Raw genomic sequence first — 24,207 nt, forward strand, 5'->3', positions numbered from 1 at the left:
GTCTGTCTGATATAGGTTACATATGGCCTATGTCTGTCTGATATAGGTTACATACTGACTATGTCTGTCTGATATAGGTTACATACTGCCTATGTCTGTCTGATATAGGTTACATACAGCCTATGTCTGTCTGATATAGGTTACATACTGACTATGTCTGTCTGATATAGGTTACATACTGCCTATGTCTGTCTGATATAGGTTACATACAGCCTATGTATGTCTGATATTGGTTACATACAGCCTATGTCTGTCTGATATAGGTTACATATGGCCTATGTCTGTCTGATATAGGTTACATACTGCCTATGTCTGTCAAATATAGGTTACATACAGCCTATGTATGTCTGATATAGGTTACATACAGCCTATGTCTGTCTGATATAGGTTACATACTGCCTATGTCTGTCTGATATAGGTTACATACAGCCTATGTCTGTCTGATATAGGTTACATACTGACTATGTCTGTCTGATATAGGTTACATACTGCCTATGTCTGTCTGATATAGGTTACATACAGCCTATGTATGTCTGATATAGGTTACATACAGCCTATGTCTGTCTGATATAGGTTACATAAAGCCTATGTCTGTCTGATATAGGTTACATACTGACTATGTATGTCTGATATAGGTTACAAACAGCCTATGTCTGTCTGATATAGGTTACATACTGACTATGTATGTCTGATATAGGTTACATACAGCCTATATATGTCTGATATAGGTTACATACAGTCTACTTCTGTCTGATATAGGTTACATATGGCCTATGTCTGTCTGATATAGGTTACATACAGTCTACTTCTGTCTGATATAGGTTACATACTGACTATGTCTGTCTGATATAGGTTACATACTGCCTATGTCTGTCTGATATAGGTTACATACTGCCTATGTCTGTCTGATATAGGTTATATACTGACTATTTCTGTCTGATATAGATTACATATGGCCTATGTCTGTCTGATATAGGTTACATACAGCCTATCTCTGTCTGATATAGGTTACATACTGACTATGTCTGTCTGATATAGATTACATATGGCCTATGTCTGTCTGATATAGGTTACATACAGCCTATCTCTGTCTGATATAGGTTACATACTGACTATGTCTGTCTGATATAGGTTACATATGGCCTATGTCTGTCTGATATAGGTTACATTCGGCCTATGTCTGTCTGATATAGGTTACATACAGCCTATGTATGTCTGATATAGGTTACATACAGCCTATGTCTGTCTGATATAGGTTACATACAGCCTATGTCTGTCTGATATAGGTTACATACAGCCTATGTCTGTCTGATATAGGTTACATACAGCCTATGTCTTTCTGATATAGGTTACATACAGCCTATGTCTGTCTGATATAGGTTACATACTGACTATGTCTGTCTGATATAGGTTACATATAGCCTATGTCTGTCTGATATAGGTTACATACAGCCTATGTCTGTCTGATATAGGTTACATACAGCCTATGTATGTCTGATATAGGTTACATACAGCCTATGTCTGTCTGATATAGGTTACATAAAGCCTATGTCTGTCTGATATAGGTTACATACTGACTATGTATGTCTGATATAGGTTACATACAGCCTATGTCTGTCTGATATAGGTTACATACTGACTATGTATGTCTGATATAGGTTACATACAGTCTACTTCTGTCTGATATAGGTTACATACTGACTATGTCTGTCTGATATAGGTTACATACTTCCTATGTCTGTCTGATATAGGTTACATACTGCCTATGTCTGTCTGATATAGGTTATATACTGACTATTTCTGTCTGATATAGATTACATATGGCCTATGTCTGTCTGATATAGGTTACATACAGCCTATCTCTGTCTGATATAGGTTACATACTGACTATGTCTGTCTGATATAGGTTACATATGGCCTATGTCTGTCTGATATAGGTTACATACAGCCTATGTTTGTCTGATATAGGTTACATACAGCCTATGTATGTCTGATATAGGTTACATACAGCCTATGTCTGTCTGATATAGGTTACATACAGCCTATGTCTGTCTGATATAGGTTACATACAGCCTATGTCTGTCTGATATAGGTTACATACAGCCTATGTCTTTCTGATATAGGTTACATACAGCCTATGTCTGTCTGATATAGGTTACATACTGACTATGTCTGTCTGATATAGGTTACATATGGCCTATGTCTGTCTGATATAGGTTACATACAGCCTATGTCTGTCTGATATAGGTTACATACAGCCTATGTATGTCTGATATAGGTTACATACAGCCTATGTCTGTCTGATATAGGTTACATACAGCCTATGTCTGTCTGATATAGGTTACATACAGCCTATGTCTGTCTGATATAGGTTATATACAGCCTATGTCTGTCTGATATAGGTTATATATTGCCTATGTATGTCTGATATAGGTTACATACAGCCTATGTCTGTCTGATATAGGTTACATACAGCCTATGTATGTCTGATATAGGTTACATACAGCCTATGTCTGTCTGATATAGGTTACATACAGCCTATGTCTGTCTGATATGTGTTACATACAGCCTATGTCTGTCTGATATAGGTTACATACAGCCTATGTCTGTCTGATATAGGTTACATACAGCCTATGTCTGTCTGATATAGGTTACATACTGCCTATGTCTGTCTGATATATGTTACATAGAGCCTATGTCTGTCTGATATAGGTTACATACAGCCTATGTCTGTCTGATATAGGTTACATACAGCCTATGTTTGTCTGATATATGTTACATACTGCCTATGTCTGTCTGATATAGGTTACATATAGCCTATGTCTTTCTGATATAGGTTACATACAGCCTATGTCTGTCTGATATAGGTTACATACTGCCTATGTCTGTCTGATATATGTTACATACAGCCTATGTCTGTCTGATATAGGTTACATACAGTCTATGTCTGTCTGATATAGGTTACATACTGACTATGTCTGTCTGATATAGGTTACATATAGCCTATGTCTGTCTGATATAGGTTACATACAGCCTATGTCTGTCTGATATAGGTTACATACTGCCTATGTCTGTCTGATATATGTTACATACAGCCTATGTCTGTCTGATATAGGTTACATACAGTCTATGTCTGTCTGATATAGGTTACATACTGACTATGTCTGTCTGATATAGGTTACATATAGCCTATGTCTGTCTGATATAGGTTACATACAGCCTATGTCTGTCTGATATAGGTTACATACAGCCTATGTCTGTCTGATATAGGTTACATACTGACTATGTCTGTCTGATATAGGTTACATATGGCCTATGTCTGTCTGATATAGGTTACATACAGCCTATGTCTGTCTGATATAGGTTACATACAGCCTATGTATGTCTGATATAGGTTACATACAGCCTATGTCTGTCTGATATAGGTTACATACAGCCTATGTCTGTCTGATATAGGTTACATACAGCCTATGTCTGTCTGATATAGGTTATATACAGCCTATGTCTGTCTGATATAGGTTACATATTGCCTATGTATGTCTGATATAGGTTACATACAGCCTATGTCTGTCTGATATAGGTTACATACAGCCTATGTATGTCTGATATAGGTTACATACAGCCTATGTCTGTCTGATATAGGTTACATACAGCCTATGTCTGTCTGATATGTGTTACATACAGCCTATGTCTGTCTGATATAGGTTACATACAGCCTATGTCTGTCTGATATAGGTTACATACAGCCTATGTCTGTCTGATATAGGTTACATACAGCCTATGTCTGTCTGATATAGGTTACATACAGCCTATGTCTGTCTGATATAGGTTACATACTGCCTATGTCTGTCTGATATAGGTTACATATAGCCTATGTATTTCTGATATAGGTTACATACAGCCTATGTCTGTCTGATATAGGTTACATACTGCCTATGTCTGTCTGATATAGGTTACTTACAGCCTATGCCTGTCTGATATAGGTTACATACAGCCTATGTCTGTCTAATATAGGTTACATACAGCCTATGTCTGATATAGGTTACTTACATCCTATGTCTGTCTGATATAGGTTACTTACAGCCTATGCCTGTCTGATATAGGTTACATACAGCCTATGTCTGTCTAATATAGGTTACATACTGCCTATGTCTGATATTGGTTACATACAGCCTATGTCTGTCTGATATAGGTTACATACAACCTATGTCTGTCTGATATAGGTTACATACAACCTATGTCCGTCTGATATAGGTTACATACAGCCTATGTCTGCCTGATATAGGTTACATGATACAGTCTATGTCTGTCTGATATAGACTTAGCTCTTGCTAATGTATACAGTAATATTGTTGCAAAACAGCTGACATGTGCACACTCCTTAAAGGGACAGTCAACACCAGAATTTTTGTTGTTTAAAAAGATAGATAATCCCTTTATTACCCATTCCCCAGTTTTGGAAAACCAACACTGTTATATTAATACACTTTTTACTTCTGTGACTAACTTGTATCTAAGCATCTTCTGACCGCCCCTAATCACATGACTTTTAGTTATTATCTATTGACTTGCATTTTAGCAAATTAGTGCAGTGTCTGCCACTAGCCACGGGCGTGATCACAATGCTATCTATATGGCCTACATGAGCTAGATCTCCCCTGCTGTGAAAAGTAAATAAAATAGAGGCGGCCTTCAAGGGCTTAGAAATTATCATATGCACCTTCCTAGGTTTGCTTTCAACTAGAATACCAAGAGAACAAAGCAAAATTGTTTATTAAAGTAAATTGGAAAGTTGTTTAAAATGACATTGAACTTGACTGTCCCTTTAATTTACCTTCCTGCTTTTCAACAAAGGGAAAGAAGAAATTTGATGATAGAAGTAAATTGAAAAGTTGTTTCAAATTTTATGTTATATCTGAGTTATAAACGAAAAAATTAGAGTTGTATACAGTATGTGTTTAACAATTTTAGAGTGTTTGTTAATTTTCTATAGTGTAAGGCACCTGCTTTGTATAACCTCTCCCTGTATGGTGCTATACTGAGATTAAGCTCCTTATAAAGCAAGCAGGCATTAAACTGCCCATGTCGTATATTAGACTTTTTTTTAACAAAATAATTTTTGAGACTTGCACCATGACAGACGGCTTACATTATACAGAGATCCATGCAGTGTGTCATAAATATACATATATATCTCTATTTGCACGTTACAAACACACGCACAGTGACTAAATGACTGCATAATTTAATGTAATTTCAGGTGGCATTATGATCCTAGAAGCAGATGTCAATGTGGAGGGACATCGAACCCCCAATCAGACAGATTTACCAATAATGGCCCATCCCCCCGATGTTTATAGCGATAACACCCTACAGAACTGGATCAACACTGTTGTAGATTCTACAAAAGGTAGTGACTACCCCTCTCAGTCTGTGCTGCCCCCAGACCCCTCTAAGTATGTGCTTCCCCCAAACCCCTCTCTGTCAGTGCTGCCCCCAGACCCCTCTCTGTCAGTTCTGCCCCCAGACCCCTCTCTGTCAGTGCTGCCCCCAGACCCCTCTAAGTATGTGCTTCCCCCAAACCCCTCTCTGTCAGTGCTGCCCCCAGACCCCTCTCTGTCAGTGCTGCCCCCAGACCCCTCTCTGTCAGTGCTGTCCCCAGACCCCTCTCTGTCAGTGCTTCCCCCAAACCCCTCTCTGTCAGTGCTGCCCCCAAACCCCTCTCTGTTAGTGCTGCCCCCAATCCCCTCTCTGTCAGTGCTGCCCCCAGACCCCACTCTGTCAGTGCTGCCCCCAGACCCCTCTCTGTCAGTGCTGCCCCCAGACCCCTCTAAGTATGTGCTGCCCCCAGACCCCTCTCTGTCAGTGCTGCCCCCAGACCCCTCTCAGTCAGTGCTGCCCCCAGACCCCTCTAAGTATGTGCTGCCCCCAGACCCCTCTCTGTCAGTGCTGCCCCCAGACCCCTCTCTGTTAGTGCTGCCCCCAGACCCCTCTAAGTATGTGCTGCCCCCAGACCCCTCTCTGTTAGTGCTGCCCCCAATCCCCTCTCAGTCAGTGCTGCCCCCAGACCCCTCTCTGTCAGTGCTGCCCCCAAACCCCTCTCTGTCAGTGCTGCCCCAGACCCCACTCTGTCAGTGCTGCCCCCAGACCCCTCTCTGTCAGTGCTGCCCCCAGACCCCTCTCTGTCAGTGCTGCCCCCAGACCCCTCTCTGTCAGTGCTGCCCCCAGACCCCTCTCTGTCAGTGCTGCCCCCAGACCCCTCTCTGTCAGTGCTGCCCCCAGACCCCTCTAAGTATGTGCTGCCCCCAAACCCCTCTCAGTCAGTGCTGCCCCCAGACCCCTCTCAGTATGTGCTGCCCCCAAACCCCTCTCAGTCAGTGCTGCCCCCAGACCCCTCTCAGTATGTGCTGCCCCCAAACCCCTCTCAGTCAGTGCTGCCCCCAGACCCCTCTCAGTATGTGCTGCCCCCAAACCCCTCTCAGTCAGTGCTGCCCCCAAACCTCTCTCTGTCAGTGCTGCCCCCAGACCCCTCTCAGTCTGTGCTGCCCCCAGACCCCTCTCTGTCAGTTCTGCCCCCAGACCCCTCTCTGTCAGTGCTGCCCCCAGACCCCTCTAAGTATGTGCTTCCCCCAGACCCCTCTCTGTCAGTGCTGCCCCCAGACCCCTCTCTGTCAGTGCTGCCCCCAGACCCCTCTAAATATGTGCTGCCCCCAGACCCCTCTCTGTTAGTGCTGCCCCCAATCCCCTCTCAGTCAATGCTGCCCCCGGACCCCTCTCTGTCAGTGCTGCCCCCAGACCCCACTCTGTCAGTGCTGCCCCCGGACCCCACTCTGTCAGTGCTGCCCCCAGACCCCTCTAAGTATGTGCTGCCCCCAGACCCCTCTCAGTCAGTGCTGCCGCCAGACACCTCTCTGTCAGTTCTGCCCCCAGACCCCTCTCTGTCAGTGCTGTCCCCAGACCCCTCTCTGTCAGTGCTGCCCCCAAACCCCTCTCTGTCAGTTCTGCCCCCAGACCCCTCTCTGTCAGTGCTGCCCCCAAACCCCTCTCTGTCAGTGCTGTCCCCAGACCCCTCTCAGTCTGTGCTGCCCCCAGACCCCTCTCAGTCTGTGCTGCCCCCAGACCCCTCTCTGTCAGTGCTGCCCCCAGACCCCTCTCAGTATGTGCTGCCCCCAAACCCCTCTCAGTCAGTGCTGCCCCCAGACCCCTCTCTGTCAGTGCTGCCCCCAAACCCCTCTCTGTCAGTGCTGCCCCCAAACCCCACTCTGTCAGTGCTGCCCCCAGACCCCACTCTGTCAGTGCTGCCCCCAGACCCCTCTCTGTCAGTGCTGCCCCCAGACCCCTCTAAGTATGTGCTGCCCCCAGACCCCTCTCTGTCAGTGCTGCCCCCAGACCCCTCTCTGTCAGTGCTGCCCCCAGACCCCTCTAAGTATGTGCTGCCCCCAGACCCCTCTCTGTCAGTGCTGCCCCCAGACCCCTCTCTGTCAGTGCTGCCCCCAGACCCCTCTCTGTCAGTGCTGCCCCCAGACCCCTCTCAGTATGTGCTGCCCCCAAACCCCTCTCAGTCAGTGCTGCCCCCAGACCCCTCTCTGTCAGTGCTGCCCCCAGACCCCTCTCAGTCAGTGCTGCCCCCAGACCCCTCTCAGTATGTGCTGCCCCCAAACCCCTCTCTGTCAGTGCTGCCCCCAGACCCCACTCTGTCAGTGCTGCCCCCAGACCCCTCTCTGTCAGTGCTGCCCCCAGACCCCTCTCTGTCAGTGCTGCCCCCAGACCCCTCTCAGTCAGTGCTGCCCCCAGACCCCTCTCAGTATGTGCTGCCCCCAAACCCCTCTCAGTCAGTGCTGCCCCCAGACCCCTCTCTGTCAGTGCTGCCCCCAGACCCCTCTCAGTCAGTGCTGCCCCCAGACCCCTCTCAGTATGTGCTGCCCCCAAACCCCTCTCTGTCAGTGCTGCCCCCAAACCCCTCTCTGTCAGTGCTGCCCCCAGACACCTCTCTGTCAGTTCTGCCCCCAGACCCATCTCTGTCAGTGCTGCCCCCAGACCCTTCTCTGTCAGTGCTGTCCCCAGACCCCTCTCAGTCAGTGCTGCCCCCAGACCCCTCTCTGTCAGTGCTGCCCCCAAACCCCTCTCTGTCAGTGCTGCCCCAGACCCCACTCTGTCAGTGCTGCCCCCAGACCCCTCTCTGTCAGTGCTGCCCCCAGACCCCTCTCTGTCAGTGCTGCCCCCAGACCCCTCTCTGTCAGTGCTGCCCCCAGACCCCTCTCTGTCAGTGCTGCCCCCAGACCCCTCTCTGTCAGTGCTGCCCCCAGACCCCTCTAAGTATGTGCTGCCCCCAAACCCCTCTCAGTCAGTGCTGCCCCCAGACCCCTCTCAGTATGTGCTGCCCCCAAACCCCTCTCAGTCAGTGCTGCCCCCAGACCCCTCTCAGTATGTGCTGCCCCCAAACCCCTCTCAGTCAGTGCTGCCCCCAGACCCCTCTCAGTATGTGCTGCCCCCAAACCCCTCTCAGTCAGTGCTGCCCCCAAACCTCTCTCTGTCAGTGCTGCCCCCAGACCCCTCTCAGTCTGTGCTGCCCCCAGACCCCTCTCTGTCAGTTCTGCCCCCAGACCCCTCTCTGTCAGTGCTGCCCCCAGACCCCTCTAAGTATGTGCTTCCCCCAGACCCCTCTCTGTCAGTGCTGCCCCCAGACCCCTCTCTGTCAGTGCTGCCCCCAGACCCCTCTAAATATGTGCTGCCCCCAGACCCCTCTCTGTTAGTGCTGCCCCCAATCCCCTCTCAGTCAATGCTGCCCCCGGACCCCTCTCTGTCAGTGCTGCCCCCAGACCCCACTCTGTCAGTGCTGCCCCCGGACCCCACTCTGTCAGTGCTGCCCCCAGACCCCTCTAAGTATGTGCTGCCCCCAGACCCCTCTCAGTCAGTGCTGCCGCCAGACACCTCTCTGTCAGTTCTGCCCCCAGACCCCTCTCTGTCAGTGCTGTCCCCAGACCCCTCTCTGTCAGTGCTGCCCCCAAACCCCTCTCTGTCAGTTCTGCCCCCAGACCCCTCTCTGTCAGTGCTGCCCCCAAACCCCTCTCTGTCAGTGCTGTCCCCAGACCCCTCTCAGTCTGTGCTGCCCCCAGACCCCTCTCAGTCTGTGCTGCCCCCAGACCCCTCTCTGTCAGTGCTGCCCCCAGACCCCTCTCAGTATGTGCTGCCCCCAAACCCCTCTCAGTCAGTGCTGCCCCCAGACCCCTCTCTGTCAGTGCTGCCCCCAAACCCCTCTCTGTCAGTGCTGCCCCCAAACCCCACTCTGTCAGTGCTGCCCCCAGACCCCACTCTGTCAGTGCTGCCCCCAGACCCCTCTCTGTCAGTGCTGCCCCCAGACCCCTCTAAGTATGTGCTGCCCCCAGACCCCTCTCTGTCAGTGCTGCCCCCAGACCCCACTCTGTCAGTGCTGCCCCCAGACCCCTCTAAGTATGTGCTGCCCCCAGACCCCTCTCTGTCAGTGCTGCCCCCAGACCCCTCTCTGTCAGTGCTGCCCCCAGACCCCTCTCAGTCAGTGCTGCCCCCAGACCCCTCTCAGTATGTGCTGCCCCCAAACCCCTCTCAGTCAGTGCTGCCCCCAGACCCCTCTCAGTCAGTGCTGCCCCCAGACCCCTCTCAGTCAGTGCTGCCCCCAGACCCCTCTCAGTATGTGCTGCCCCCAAACCCCTCTCTGTCAGTGCTGCCCCCAGACCCCACTCTGTCAGTGCTGCCCCCAGACCCCTCTCTGTCAGTGCTGCCCCCAGACCCCTCTCTGTCAGTGCTGCCCCCAGACCCCTCTCAGTCAGTGCTGCCCCCAGACCCCTCTCAGTATGTGCTGCCCCCAAACCCCTCTCAGTCAGTGCTGCCCCCAGACCCCTCTCTGTCAGTGCTGCCCCCAGACCCCTCTCAGTCAGTGCTGCCCCCAGACCCCTCTCAGTATGTGCTGCCCCCAAACCCCTCTCTGTCAGTGCTGCCCCCAAACCCCTCTCTGTCAGTGCTGCCCCCAGACACCTCTCTGTCAGTTCTGCCCCCAGACCCATCTCTGTCAGTGCTGCCCCCAGACCCTTCTCTGTCAGTGCTGTCCCCAGACCCCTCTCTGTCAGTGCTGCCCCCAGACCCCTCTAAATATGTGCTGCCCCCAGACCCCTCTAAGTATGTGCTGCCCCCAGACCCCTCTCTGTCAGTGCTGCCCCCAGACCCCTCTCTGTCAATGCTGCCCCCAGACCCCTCTCTGTCAGTGCTGCCCCCAGACCCCTCTAAGTATGTGCTGCCCCCAGACCCCTCTCTGTCAGTGCTGCCCCCAGACCCCTCTCTGTCAGTGCTGCCCCCAGACCCCTCTAAGTATGTGCTGCCCCCAGACCCCTCTCTGTTAGTGCTGCCCCCAGACCCCTCTAAGTATGTGCTGCCCCCAGACCCCTCTCTGTTAGTGCTGCCCCCAATCCCCTCTCAGTCAGTGCTGCCCCCAGACCCCTCTCAGTCAGTGCTGCCCCCAAACCCCTCTCTGTCAGTGCTGCCCCCAGACCCCACTCTGTCTGTGCTGCCCCCAGACCCCTCTCTGTCAGTGCTGCCCCCAGACCCCTCTCTGTCAGTGCTGCCCCCAGACCCCTCTCAGTCAGTGCTGCCCCCAGACCCCTCTCAGTCAGTGCTGCCCCCAGACCCCTCTCTGTCAGTGCTGCCCCCAGACCCCTCTCAGTCAGTGCTGCCCCCAGACCCCTCTCTGTCAGTGCTGCCCCCAGACCCCTCTCTGTCAGTGCTGCCCCCAGACCCCTCTCTGTCAGTGCTGCCCCCAGACCCCTCTCAGTCAGTGCTGCCCCCAGACCCCTCTCTGTCAGTGCTGCCCCCAAACCCCTCTCTGTCAGTGCTGCCCCCAGACCCCTCTCTGTCAGTGCTGCCCCCAGACCCCTCTCTGTCAGTGCTGCCCCCAGACCCCTCTCTGTCAGTGCTGCCCCCAGACCCCTCTCAGTCTGTGCTGCCCCCAGACCCCTCTAAGTATGTGCTTCCCCCAGACCCCTCTCTGCCAGTGCTTCCCCCAGACCCCTCTCTGTCAGTGCTGTCCCCAGAGCCCTCTCTGTTAGTGCTGCCCCCAGACCCCTCTCTGTCAGTGCTGTCCCCAGACCCCTCTCTGTCAGTGCTGCCCCCAGACCCCTCTCTGTTAGTGCTGCCCCCAGACCCCTCTCTGTCAGTGCTGCCCCCAGACCCCACTCTGTCAGTGCTGCCCCAGACCCCTCTCTGTCAGTGCTGCCCCCAGACCCCTCTCTGTCAGTGCTGCCCCCGGACCCCTCTCTGTCAGTGCTGTCCCCAGACCCCTCTCAGTATGTGCTGCCCACAGACCCCTCTAAGTATGTGCTGCCCCCAGACCCCTCTCTGCCAGTGCTGCCCCCAGACCCCTCTCTGTCAGTGCTGCCCCCAGACCCCTCTCAGTATGTGCTGCCCCCAAACCCCTCTCAGTCAGTGCTGCCCCCCAGACCCCTATCAGTCTGTGCTGCCCCCAGACCCCTCTCAGTCAGTGTTGCCCCCAGATCCCTCTCAGTCTGTGCTGCCCCCAGACCCCTCTCTGTCAGTGCTGGCCCCAGACCCCTCTCAGTCTGTGCTGCCCCCAGACCCCTCTCAGTCTGTGCTGCCCCCAGACCCCTCTCAGTCAGTGTTGCCCCCAGACCCCACTCTGTCAGTGCTGCCCCCAGACTCCTCTCTGTTAGTGCTGCCCCCAGACCCCTCTCAGTCTGTGCTGCCCCCAGACCCCTCTCTGTCAGTGCTGTCCCCAGACCCCTCTCAGTCTGTACTGCACCCAGACCCCTCTCTGTCAGTGCTGCCCCCAGACCCCTCTAAGTATGTGCTGCCCCCAGACCCCTCTCTGCCAGTGCTGCCCCCAGACCCCTCTCAGTATGTGCTGCCCACAGACCCCTCTAAGTATGTGCTGCCCCCAGACCCCTCTCTGCCAGTGCTGCCCCCAGACCCCTCTCTGTCAGTGCTGCCCCCAGACCCCTCTCTGTCAGTGCTGCCCCCAGACCCCTCTCAGTATGTGCTGCCCCCAAACCCCTCTCAGTCAGTGCTGCCCCCCAGACCCCTCTCAGTCAGTGCTGGCCCCAGACCCCTCTCAGTCTGTGCTGCCCCCAGACCCCTCTCAGTCAGTGCTGGCCCCAGACCCCTCTCAGTCTGTGCTGCCCCCAGACCCCTCTCTGTCAGTGCTGTCCCCAGACCCCTCTCTGTCAGTGCTGCCCCAGACCCCTCTCTGTCAGTGCTGCCCCCAGACCCCTCTCTGTAAGTGCTGCCCCCAGACCCCCCTCTGTCAGTGCTGCCCCCAGACCCCTCTCTGTCAGTGCTGTCCCCAGACCCCTCTCTGTCAGTGCTGCCCCAGACCCCTCTCTGTCAGTGCTGCCCCCAGACCCCTCTCTGTCAGTGATGCCCCCGGACCCCTCTCAGTCTGTGCTGCCCCCAGACCCCTCTAAGTATGTGCTTCCCCCAGACCCCTCTCTGCCAGTGCTTCCCACAGACCCCTCTCTGTCAGTGCTGTCCCCAGACCCCTCTCTGTTAGTGCTGCCCCCAGACCCCTCTCTGTCAGTGCTGTCCCCAGACCCCTCTCTGTCAGTGCTGCCCCCAGACCCCTCTCTGTCAGTGCTACCCCCAGACCCCTCTCTGTCAGTGCTGCCCCCAGACCCCTCTCTGTCAGTGCTGCCCCCAGACCCCTCTCTGTCAGTGCTGCCCCCAGACCCCTCTCTGTCAGTGCTGCCCCCAGACCCCTCTCTGTCAGTGCTGCCCCCAGACCCCTCTCAGTCTGTGCTGCCCCCAGACCCCTCTAAGTATGTGCTTCCCCCAGACCCCTCTCTGCCAGTGCTTCCCCCAGACCCCTCTCTGTCAGTGCTGTCCCCAGACCCCTCTCTGTTAGTGCTGCCCCCAGACCCCTCTCTGTCAGTGCTGTCCCCAGACCCCTCTCTGTCAGTGCTGCCCCCAGACCCCTCTCTGTTAGTGCTGCCCCCAGACCCCTCTCTGTCAGTGCTGCCCCCAGACCCCACTCTGTCAGTGCTGCCCCAGACCCCTCTCTGTCAGTGCTGCCCCCAGACCCCTCTCTGTCAGTGCTGCCCCCGGACCCCTCTCTGTCAGTGCTGCCCCCGGACCCCTCTCTGTCAGTGCTGTCCCCAGACCCCTCTCAGTATGTGCTGCCCACAGACCCCTCTAAGTATGTGCTGCCCCCAGACCCCTCTCTGCTAGTGCTGCCCCCAGACCCCTCTCTGTCAGTGATGCCCCCGGACCCCTCTCAGTCTGTGCTGCCCCCAGACCCCTCTAAGTATGTGCTTCCCCCAGACCCCTCTCTGCCAGTGCTTCCCACAGACCCCTCTCTGTCAGTGCTGTCCCCAGACCCCTCTCTGTTAGTGCTGCCCCCAGACCCCTCTCTGTCAGTGCTGTCCCCAGACCCCTCTCTGTCAGTGCTGCCCCCAGACCCCTCTCTGTCAGTGCTACCCCCAGACCCCTCTCTGTCAGTGCTGCCCCCAGACCCCTCTCTGTCAGTGCTGCCCCCAGACCCCTCTCTGTCAGTGCTGCCCCCAGACCCCTCTCTGTCAGTGCTGCCCCCAGACCCCTCTCTGTCAGTGCTGCCCCCAGACCCCTCTCAGTCTGTGCTGCCCCCAGACCCCTCTAAGTATGTGCTTCCCCCAGACCCCTCTCTGCCAGTGCTTCCCCCAGACCCCTCTCTGTCAGTGCTGTCCCCAGACCCCTCTCTGTTAGTGCTGCCCCCAGACCCCTCTCTGTCAGTGCTGTCCCCAGACCCCTCTCTGTCAGTGCTGCCCCCAGACCCCTCTCTGTTAGTGCTGCCCCCAGACCCCTCTCTGTCAGTGCTGCCCCCAGACCCCACTCTGTCAGTGCTGCCCCAGACCCCTCTCTGTCAGTGCTGCCCCCAGACCCCTCTCTGTCAGTGCTGCCCCCGGACCCCTCTCTGTCAGTGCTGCCCCCGGACCCCTCTCTGTCAGTGCTGTCCCCAGGCCCCTCTCAGTATGTGCTGCCCACAGACCCCTCTAAGTATGTGCTGCCCCCAGACCCCTCTCTGCTAGTGCTGCCCCCAGACCCCTCTCTGTCAGTGCTGCCCCCAGACCCCTCTCAGTATGTGCTGCCCCCAAACCCCTCTCAGTCAGTGCTGCCCCCCAGACCCCTCTCAGTCTGTGCTGCCCCCAGACCCCTCTCAGTATGTGCTGCCCACAGACCCCTCTAAGTATGTGCTGCCCCCAGACCCCTCTCTGCCAGTGCTGCCCCCAGACCCCTCTCTGTCAGTGCTGCCCCCAGACCCCTCTCAGTATGTGCTGCCCCCAAACCCCTCTCAGTCAGTGCTGCCCCCCAGACCCCTCTCAGTCTGTGCTGCCCCCAGACCCCTCTCAGTCAGTGTTGCCCCCAGATCCCTCTCAGTCTGTGCTGCCCCCAGACCCCTCTCTGTCAGTGCTGGCCCCAGACCCCTCTCAGTCTGTGCTGCCCCCAGACCCCTCTCAGTCTGTGCTGCCCCCAGACCCCTCTCAGTCAGTGTTGCCCCCAGACCCCACTCTGTCAGTGCTGCCCCCAGACTCCTCTCTGTTAGTGCTGCCCCCAGACCCCTCTCAGTCTGTGCTGCCCCCAGACCCCTCTCTGTCAGTGCTGTCCCCAGACCCCTCTCAGTCTGTACTGCACCCAGACCCCTCTCTGTCAGTGCTGCCCCCAGACCCCTCTAAGTATGTGCTGCCCCCAGACCCCTCTCTGCCAGTGCTGCCCCCAGACCCCTCTCAGTATGTGCTGCCCACAGACCCCTCTAAGTATGTGCTGCCCCCAGACCCCTCTCTGCCAGTGCTGCCCCCAGACCCCTCTCTCTCAGTGCTGCCCCCAGACCCCTCTCTGTCAGTGCTGCCCCCAGACCCCTCTCAGTATGTGCTGCCCCCAAACCCCTCTCAGTCAGTGCTGCCCCCCAGACCCCTCTCAGTCAGTGCTGGCCCCAGACCCCTCTCAGTCTGTGCTGCCCCCAGACCCCTCTCAGTCAGTGCTGGCCCCAGACCCCTCTCAGTCTGTGCTGCCCCCAGACCCCTCTCAGTCAGTGTTGCCCCCAGACCCCTCTCAGTCTGTGCTGCCCCCAGACCCCTCTCAGTCAGTGCTGCCCCCAGACCCCTCTCAGTCAGTGTTGTCCCCAGACCCCTCTCAGTCTGTGCTGCCCCCAGACCCCTCTTTGTCAGTGCTGCCCCCAGACCCCTCTCAGTGAATCTTTGTAATATGGGTATAATATAAGTGCTCTGTCCCTGATTTTGTGCAGGTATCAAGCTAGATTTTAAAAGCATCGAGGCTGTTGGTCCATCTCTAGATATATTACGTGCTAAGTGCTCCAAAGCTCCCATCAACCGTCCTGTATGGGTAAATGCCGACATCTTGAATGGTCCCAACGTGTTCCTCAATGCTGCAGTCAATGCCAGTCGGTTTGTATTGGTTACACCTTAACCCTCACAATGCCTGGCAGCATAGTAGCAGCCAGAGATTGCGGGAATGATGGGCAGAGATAAACAGAAATACATACACATAGGGCCACACAACACAGGGACATAACTCTGTAAATAGAAAGGCAGACACATACATGTATGGCAGAGGACGATACAGTGACCTAGAAACACACATGCATAGCATCATATATACACTCACACATATACATACACATATATACACTCACACATATACATACACATATATACACTCACACATATACACACACATATACCCACTCATATCCACACTCACTTATACACACACACACATATACATACACTTATACACACACACACACATATACATACACTTATACACACACACACATATATACATACACATATACACATACACACACATACAGTGCCCTCCACTAATATTAGAACCTTTGGTAAATATTAGCAAAGAACGCTGTGAAAAAATTGTCTTTATTGTTTAACCTTTTAAACTTTCGGTCGAAAAGTACACAAAAATACTCTGCTCTCATGGATATCAAACAATTGCAAACACAACACAGGTTTATCCAAAATGTATGTGTCAATACTTCACTTTGTGCTACCTCCCTTTGCCAATACTTTTCCATATGGTTACTTCTCTGTGTGTGCCAAACCCACCTCTGGTGTTTATTGCCAAAAAGCTCTATTTTTGTTTCATCTGACCATAAAACCCGATCCAATTTTAAGTTCCAGTAGTTTCTGGCAAACTGAAGATGCTTGAGTTTGTTTTTGGATGAGAGTAGAGGCTCTTTTCTTGAAACCCGTCCAAACAACTTGTGGTGATGTAGGTGATGTCTGAACGTAGTTTTGAAGACTTTCTGACCCCAAGACGCAACTAGCTTTTGCAATTCTCCAGCTGTAATCCTTAGAGATATTTTGGCCCCTTGAAACATTCTCTTTACAGTGCGTTGGGACAATATAGACACACGTCCTCTTCCAGGTTAATTCATAACATTTCCAGTTGACTGGAATATCTTAATTATTGCCCTGATCGTGGAAATGGGCATTTTCAAGGCTTTTGCTATTTTCTTATAGCCACTTCCCATTTTGTGAAGCTTAACAACCTTTTGCCGCACATCATTCCTTGGTCTTACCCATTGTGATAAATGAATAAGGGAATTTGGCCTTTGTGTTACCTCTTATTTATACCCCATGTGAAACAGGAAGTCATGGTTGAACAATTTCCTGTTCCTAGTCACCCAGATGTACTAAAAAATTTAAAATATCAATGGGAATATACTTCAAATATACAGGGTTGCCAATAATTGTGGCACACATTCAACAAAGATTTTTTTAATATTTTTTTTTTGATAAACCTGTGTTGTGTTTGCAATTGTTTGCTTTCCATGAGAGCAGAGTATATTTTTGTGCATTTTTTTAACAAAAGATCAAAAGGTTACAAAATAAAGTCAATTTTCATTGCCTTCTTTGCTCATATTTACCAAGGGTGTCAATATTAGTGGAGGGCACTGTATATACATACACTTATACACACCCACACACCCACACACTCTTATACACACACACACTCATATACAGTCACATACACTCATATACACATATATATATATATATATATATATATATACACTTATGCACATACACACACACACATATATACATACACACACATCTATATATATATATATATATATATATATAAACACTCACTTACACACACACACACACACACACACACATATACCCACATATACACATACATATATAGACATACACTTATGCACATACACACATATATTATATATATATATAAATATATATATATATATATATATATATATATATATATACAGTGAGGGGAAAATTATTTGATACCCTGCTGATTTTGTACGTTTGCCCATTGACAAAGAAATGATCAGTATATAATTTTAATCCAGAAAAACGCATTTCAAAAAAGTTATAAATTGATTTGAATTTTAATGGGTGAAATAAGTATTTGTTCCCTTATCAATCAGCAAGATTTCTGTCTCCCAGAGGCACCTGTCCACAGAAGCAATCAATCAATCAGATTCCAAACTCTTCACCATGGCCAAAACCAAAGAGCTGTCCAAGGATGTCAGGGACAAGATTGTAGACCTACACAAGGGTGGAATGGGCTACAAGACCATCACCAAGCAGTTTAGTGAGAAGTTGACAACAGTTGGTGCGATTATTCGCAAATGGAAGAAACAAAAAATAACTGTCAATCTCCCTCGGTCTGGGGCTCCATGCAAAATCCCACCTTGTGAAGTTTCAGTGATCATGAGAACGGTGAGGAATCAGCCCAGAACTACACGGGAAAATCTTGTCAATGATCTCAAGGCAGCTGGGACCATAGTCACCAAGAAAACAATTGCTAACACACTAGGTCGTGAAGGACTGAAATCTTGCAGTGCCCACAAGGTCCCCCTGCTCAAGAAAGCACATTCTCAGGCCTGTCTGAGGTTTGCCAGTGAACATCTGAATGATTCAGAGGAGAACTGGGTGAAAGTGTTGTGGTCAGATGAGACCAATATTGAGCTCTTTGGCATCAACTCAACTCGCTGTGTTTGGAGGAGGAGGAATGCTGCCTATGGCCCCAAGAATACCATCTCCACCTTCAAACATAGAGGTGGAAACATTATGCTTTGGGGGTGTTATTCTGCTAAGGGGACAGGACAACTTCACCGCATCAAAGGGACGATGGACGGGGACATGTACTGTTAAATCTTCTGTGAGAACCTCCTTCCCTCAGCCAGGGCATTGAAAATAGGTCGTGGATGGGTATTCCAGCATGACAATGACTCTAAGCACACAGCTAAGGCAACAAAGGAGTGGCTCAAGAAGAAGCACATTAAGGTCCTGGAGTGGCCTAGCCAGTCTCCAAACCTTAATCCCATAGAAAATCTGTGGAGGAAGCTTAAGGTTTGAGTTGCCAAACGTCGGCCTCAAAACCGTAATGACTTGGAGAGGATCTGCAAAGAGGAGTGGGACAAAATTCCTCCTGAGATTTGTGCAAACCTGGTGGCCAACTACAAGAAACGTCTGACCTCTGTGATTGCCAACAAGTGTTTTGCCACCAAGTACTAAGTCATGTTTTGCAAAGGTTCAAATACTTATTTCACTTAATAAAATGTAAATCAATTTAAACACTTTTTGTAAATGTATTTTTCTGGATTTTTTGTTGTTATTCTGTCTCTGACTGTTCAAATAAACCTACCATTAAAATTAAAGACTGATCATTTCTTTGTCAGCGGGAAAACATACAAAATCAGCAGGGGATCAAATAATTTTTCCCCTCACTATATATATACAGTATATATATATATATATATATATATATATATACACACAAATATACAATGACTTATACACATTTATATACACTCACAAACGCTTATATACACACACATATACACATACACTTATGCACACTCACACACACATATACACACTCACACATATACACATACTCGCACATATATATATATATATATATATACACACACATATATGCATATACTTATACACACCCACACACACCCTTATACGCACATACAGCAACATATACACATACACTTATACACACTCACACAAACACACACTCTCATACACATATACCCACACTCATACACACTCACATAAACACACACACATATACACATTTAGACAGACTAAGACAGTTCCCAGTTGATACCAGTGAGTAGTCACAGGACCATAATATAACCACAATATCAGCAAATTAAGCTCTTTTCCCAGGTTCCTCCAGCTGGTCCAAGAAAAGTTCCCGGATGTCACCATTTCCCCTGGCTGGGTGACACTGTATCTGCCACCTGTGATCTCAAACAAGACATACACATGGGAAATGATCCAGCAGATGTACAGTCTAATCAAGGATCTGCCGCAGAGAATCACATTCCCAGCTCGGGTACCTCTTACCTGGTCAGCCTGGCCCTATTTTTACTGGCTTATGCAGCGTTCTGACAGGTAACTTTGACCCTTTGACAAAGCCGGTTAGCGGCGAAACATGTTAGGGCATTGGTGAGGAGTCTGGGAGCTCCTGTGTTTTAGTTTGGCAACTAGTAGGATAATTAGCTTTGTCACCCTTAGCGTATTTAGTTTACCTTGCTTTACTTCTCAAACGAGTGGATATTATTAGAGTATAATGACCGTTTTCTTGGGGCTGCATTGATATTTGCAATGTAACATTACAAACCCTAAACTTCGGCCGTAGCTTTACTGATCAATGGGCTGGGTTCTTCTCAAGTAATTTTTCAGATTTTGAGGATTTTGACTGATATCCTCATTTCAAAGGCATATTATAGTATGATTACATGCATAATGTTTCAATGTAACAATATAGCCCTTGTTAATATCATTGATATCTCATGTGTGTAATTATGTTGTTCTATTTGAGCCATCTAGGCTATTTTACAATTTAATCTCATATAAAATCACTCAACGTAGCGTTTAACCCCTTGTCAACCTAGGTTAAATTTGAGGTTGTATCATAAGCTAGAAAAGCATTTTATTAACTATTGTGGAACCCTATTACCCACTGGTATTATACGTGTATTCTAGTGAGAGGTTTTTCTAATATTCAACCCACTGTTACTAGCTTAAAGGGACACTAAACCCACATTTTTTCTGTCATGATTCGGATAGAGCATGCACATTTAAGCAACTTTCTAATTTACTCCTATTATTAATTTTTCTTCATTCTCTTGCTGTCTTTATTTAAAAAGCAGGAATGTGATGCATAGGAGCTGGCTCATTTTTGGTTGAGAACCTAGGTTATGCTTGCTTATTGGTGGGTGATGTCAGCCTCCAATATGCAAGCACTATCCATGGTGCCGAACCTAAAATGGGCTGGCTGCTAAGATTTACATTCCTGCTTTAAAAATAAAGTTAGCAAGAGAACGAAGAAAAATTGATAATAGGAGTAAATTAGAAAGTTTCTTAAAATGTCATGCTCTATCTGAATAATGAAAGAAAACATTTGGGTTCAGTGTCGCTTTAAGGTTATTGTTACAATAAGCCGCTACCTTGTGTTATAATGTTACACGCCCCAGTTTCAATAATCCTGATTTGACTTTGTATCACTCATCATGCGCAGTCTCAGACTCCAAGTGCTTCAAATAGAATCATTGCATAATATTGGTCACTTTTTGAGGCACTATGTTGTTGTACAATTAAAACCCACTATAGCTGCCCTGTTTTACTGTTATCATGAACACCAAACATACTGGTACATTATCCAACCCCTATTTAATCCTATTCTCTGCTCCTTTGCCACCAGTATTTTACTGTACCATTTGCAGATTGAATCCTATCCACTAGATGTGGTTTTAATTAAAGTTACATTTTATTTTATTTATTGCATGCTTTCTTTGATACCATTTGGTGCTCATCCCTTCTTTTAATAGGATTGTTCAGACTTTTTGAGTGCTATAGGTGTAATCTCTTGAGGGGATTCTTTATCCACTCTTTTGTTTCTGCAATTTTGTATATGTGTGTGCTTGTGTGTATATAAATGTGTATGTGTGTATGTGTATATATATACAGTATATATATATATATATGTGTGTGTGCTTATGTGTATATAAATGTGTGGGTAAATAAATATGTATTAATGTGTGTTTATGTATATAAATACATGTGTTTATATGTGTTTGTATATAAATGTGTGTATGTATATAAATGGTTGTGTATGTGTGTGTGTGTGTATGTATATAAATGGTTGTGTATGTGTGTGTGTGTGTGTGTATGTATATAAATGGTTGTGTATGTGTGTGTGTGTGTGTGTTTATGCATATGAATGTGTGTGTTTATGTATATAAATGTGTGTGTGTCTATAATTTATATATATATATATATATATATATATATATATATATATATATAAAAAACATATATATATATATGTGTGTATGTGTGTAATATAATGTGTGTGTAAATAAATGTGTATTAATGTGTGCTTATGTATATAAATATGTGCATTTATATATGTGTTTGTATATAAATGTGTGTGTGTGTGTTAATGTATATGCATGTGTCTGTGTGTGTGTATATGAATGTGTGTGTTTGTATAAATGTGTGTTTATGTATATAAATACGTGTTTATATATGTGTTTGTATAGAAATGTGTGTGTGTGTGTATGTATATAAATGGTTGTGTATGTGTGTGTGTGTTTATGCATATGAATGTGTGTGTTTATGTATATAAATGTGTGTGTGTCTATAATTTATATATATATATATATATATATGTGTGTATGTGTGTAATATAATGTGTGTGTAAATAAATGTTTATTAATGTGTGCTTATGTATATAAATATGTGCATTTATATATGTGTTTGTATATAAATGTGTGTGTGTGTTAATGTATATGCATGTGTCTGTGTGTGTGTATATGAATGTGTGTGTTTGTATAAATGTGTGTTTATGTATATAAATACGTGTGTTTATATATGTGTTTGCATAGAAATGTGTGTGTGTTTATGTATAAGAATGTGTCTGTTTGTGTGTGTGTATAAGAATGTGTCTGTTTGTGTGTGTTTATATGAATGTGTGTATTTATTTGTTGTTGCCCGAGCCAACAGATCTTCCCTTCCACTTTCCACACGCAGTGGCGCACACTCCAGCTGTTCGCCCCTAAAGAGTCCAATCGGCACTTAAAAACAATCTTGCGACATCGTCATCACATTCTCACCCCATCCATTAATCATTTTAAAACCCAACAGAGCACATGATGATGATACTCATCGTTACCTCACCCACCGCTCTTTATATTTTATATACGGGCCGGTAATGCAACGACAAAGCAACACGTGACAGCGACATGGCAAAAAACAACAACAAACAAACAAAAAAAAACCGCACAATTTAAAAAATAAAAATAGAAAAAGCACAATTTAAAACAAAAAAAAAGCAGCACAATTTTATTTTCTGCTCCAAGATTAGTCCATTTAGCTGCTCTGCCTCTGGGCCCCCTCCAGTCCCGGGTCCCAGTTCAGTGACACTGCCTGCACCGGCAGTAGGTCCACCTCTGTATGTATGTTTATATGTATGTGTGCATGTGTTTATATGTATCTGTGCGTGTGTTTATATGTATGTGTGCATGTGTTTATATGTATCTGTGCGTGTGTTTATATGTATGTGTGCATGTGTTTATATGTATCTGTGCGTGTGTTTATATGTATGTGTACATGTGTTTATATGTATCTGTGCGTGTGTTTATATGTATGTGTGCATGTGTTTATATGTATCTGTGCGTGTGTTTATATGTATGTGTGCATGTGTTTATATGTATCTGTGCGTGTGTTTATATGTATGTGTGCATGTGTTTATATGTATGTGTGCATGTGTTTATATGTATCTGTGCGTGTGTTTATATGTATGTGTGCATGTGTTTATATGTATCTGTGCGTGTGTTTATATGTATGTGTGCATGTGTTTATATGTATGTGTGCATGTGTTTATATGTATCTGTGCGTGTTTTTATATGTATGTGTGCATGTGTTTATATGTATCTGTGCGTGTGTTTATATGTATGTGTGCATGTGTTTATATGTATGTGTGCATGTGTTTATATGTATGTGTGCATGTGTTTATATATATATGTGTGCATGTGTTTATATGTATGTGTGCATGTTTTTATATGTATGTGTGCATGTGTTTATATGTATGTGTGCATGTCTTTATATATATGTGTGCATGTGTTTATATGTATGTGTGCATGTGTTTATATGTATGTGTGCATGTGTTTATATATATGTGTGCATGTGTTTATATGTATGTGTGCATGTGTTTATATGTATGTGTACATGTGTTTATATGTATGTGTGCATGTGTTTATATGTATGTGTGCATGTGTTTATATGTATGGATACTATGTGTGCATGTGTTTATATGTATGTGTGCATGTGTTTATATGTATGTGTGCATGTGTTTATATGTATGTGTGCATGTGTTTATATGTGTGTGTGTGTGTGTGTATAAATGTGTATGATGTTTTATATGTGTATATGTTTATAAATATGTGTGTGTATGTATATAACTGTGTATGTACAGTATATATATGTGTGTGTGTGTATGTATATAACTGCAAAGCAACACGTGACAGCGACATGGCAAAAAAAAAAAAAAAAAAAAAAAAACCTGCACAATTTAAAAAATAAAAATAGAAAAAGCACAATTTAAAACAAAAAAAAAGCAGCACAATTTTATTTTCTGCTCCAAGATTAGTCCATTTAGCCGCTCTGCCTCTGGGCCCCCTCCAGTCCCGGGTCCCAGTTCAGTGACACTGCCTGCACCGGCAGTAGGTCCACCTCTGTATGTATGTTTATATGTATGTGTGCATGTGTTTATATGTATCTGTGCGTGTGTTTATATGTATGTGTGCATGTGTTTATATGTATGTGTGCATGTGTTTATATGTATCTGTGCGTGTGTTTATATGTATGTGTGCATGTGTTTATATGTATGTGTGCGTGTGTTTATATGTATCTGTGCGTGTGTTTATATGTATGTGTGCATGTGTTTATATGTATGTGTGCATGTGTTTATATGTATCTGTGCGTGTTTTTATATGTATGTGTGCATGTGTTTATATGTATCTGTGCGTATGTTTATATGTATGTGTGCATGTGTTTATATGTATGTGTGCATGTGTTTATATGTATGTGTGCATGTGTTTATATGTATGTGTGCATGTGTTTATATATATATATGTGTGCATGTGTTTATATG

At 47.5% G+C, this 24,207-nt stretch overlaps 1 protein-coding gene across 1 annotated transcript in view; it reads left to right on the plus strand.

Moving 5' to 3' along the window:
* FAM151A (family with sequence similarity 151 member A) overlaps nucleotides 1–24,207 on the plus strand; it is an 80,632-nt gene that overhangs the window by 37,450 nt on the left and 18,975 nt on the right. Inside the window, exons 3-5 of the mRNA XM_053693432.1 lie at nucleotides 5,261–5,410; nucleotides 15,257–15,416; nucleotides 19,215–19,442. Of these exons, the coding sequence (XP_053549407.1) occupies nucleotides 5,261–5,410; nucleotides 15,257–15,416; nucleotides 19,215–19,442 (538 nt within the window). The remainder of the gene's footprint in view (nucleotides 1–5,260; nucleotides 5,411–15,256; nucleotides 15,417–19,214; nucleotides 19,443–24,207) is intronic.

Source organism: Bombina bombina, chromosome 10 (genome assembly GCF_027579735.1).
Source record: "Bombina bombina isolate aBomBom1 chromosome 10, aBomBom1.pri, whole genome shotgun sequence".
NCBI classification, from domain to species: Eukaryota; Metazoa; Chordata; class Amphibia; order Anura; family Bombinatoridae; genus Bombina; species Bombina bombina.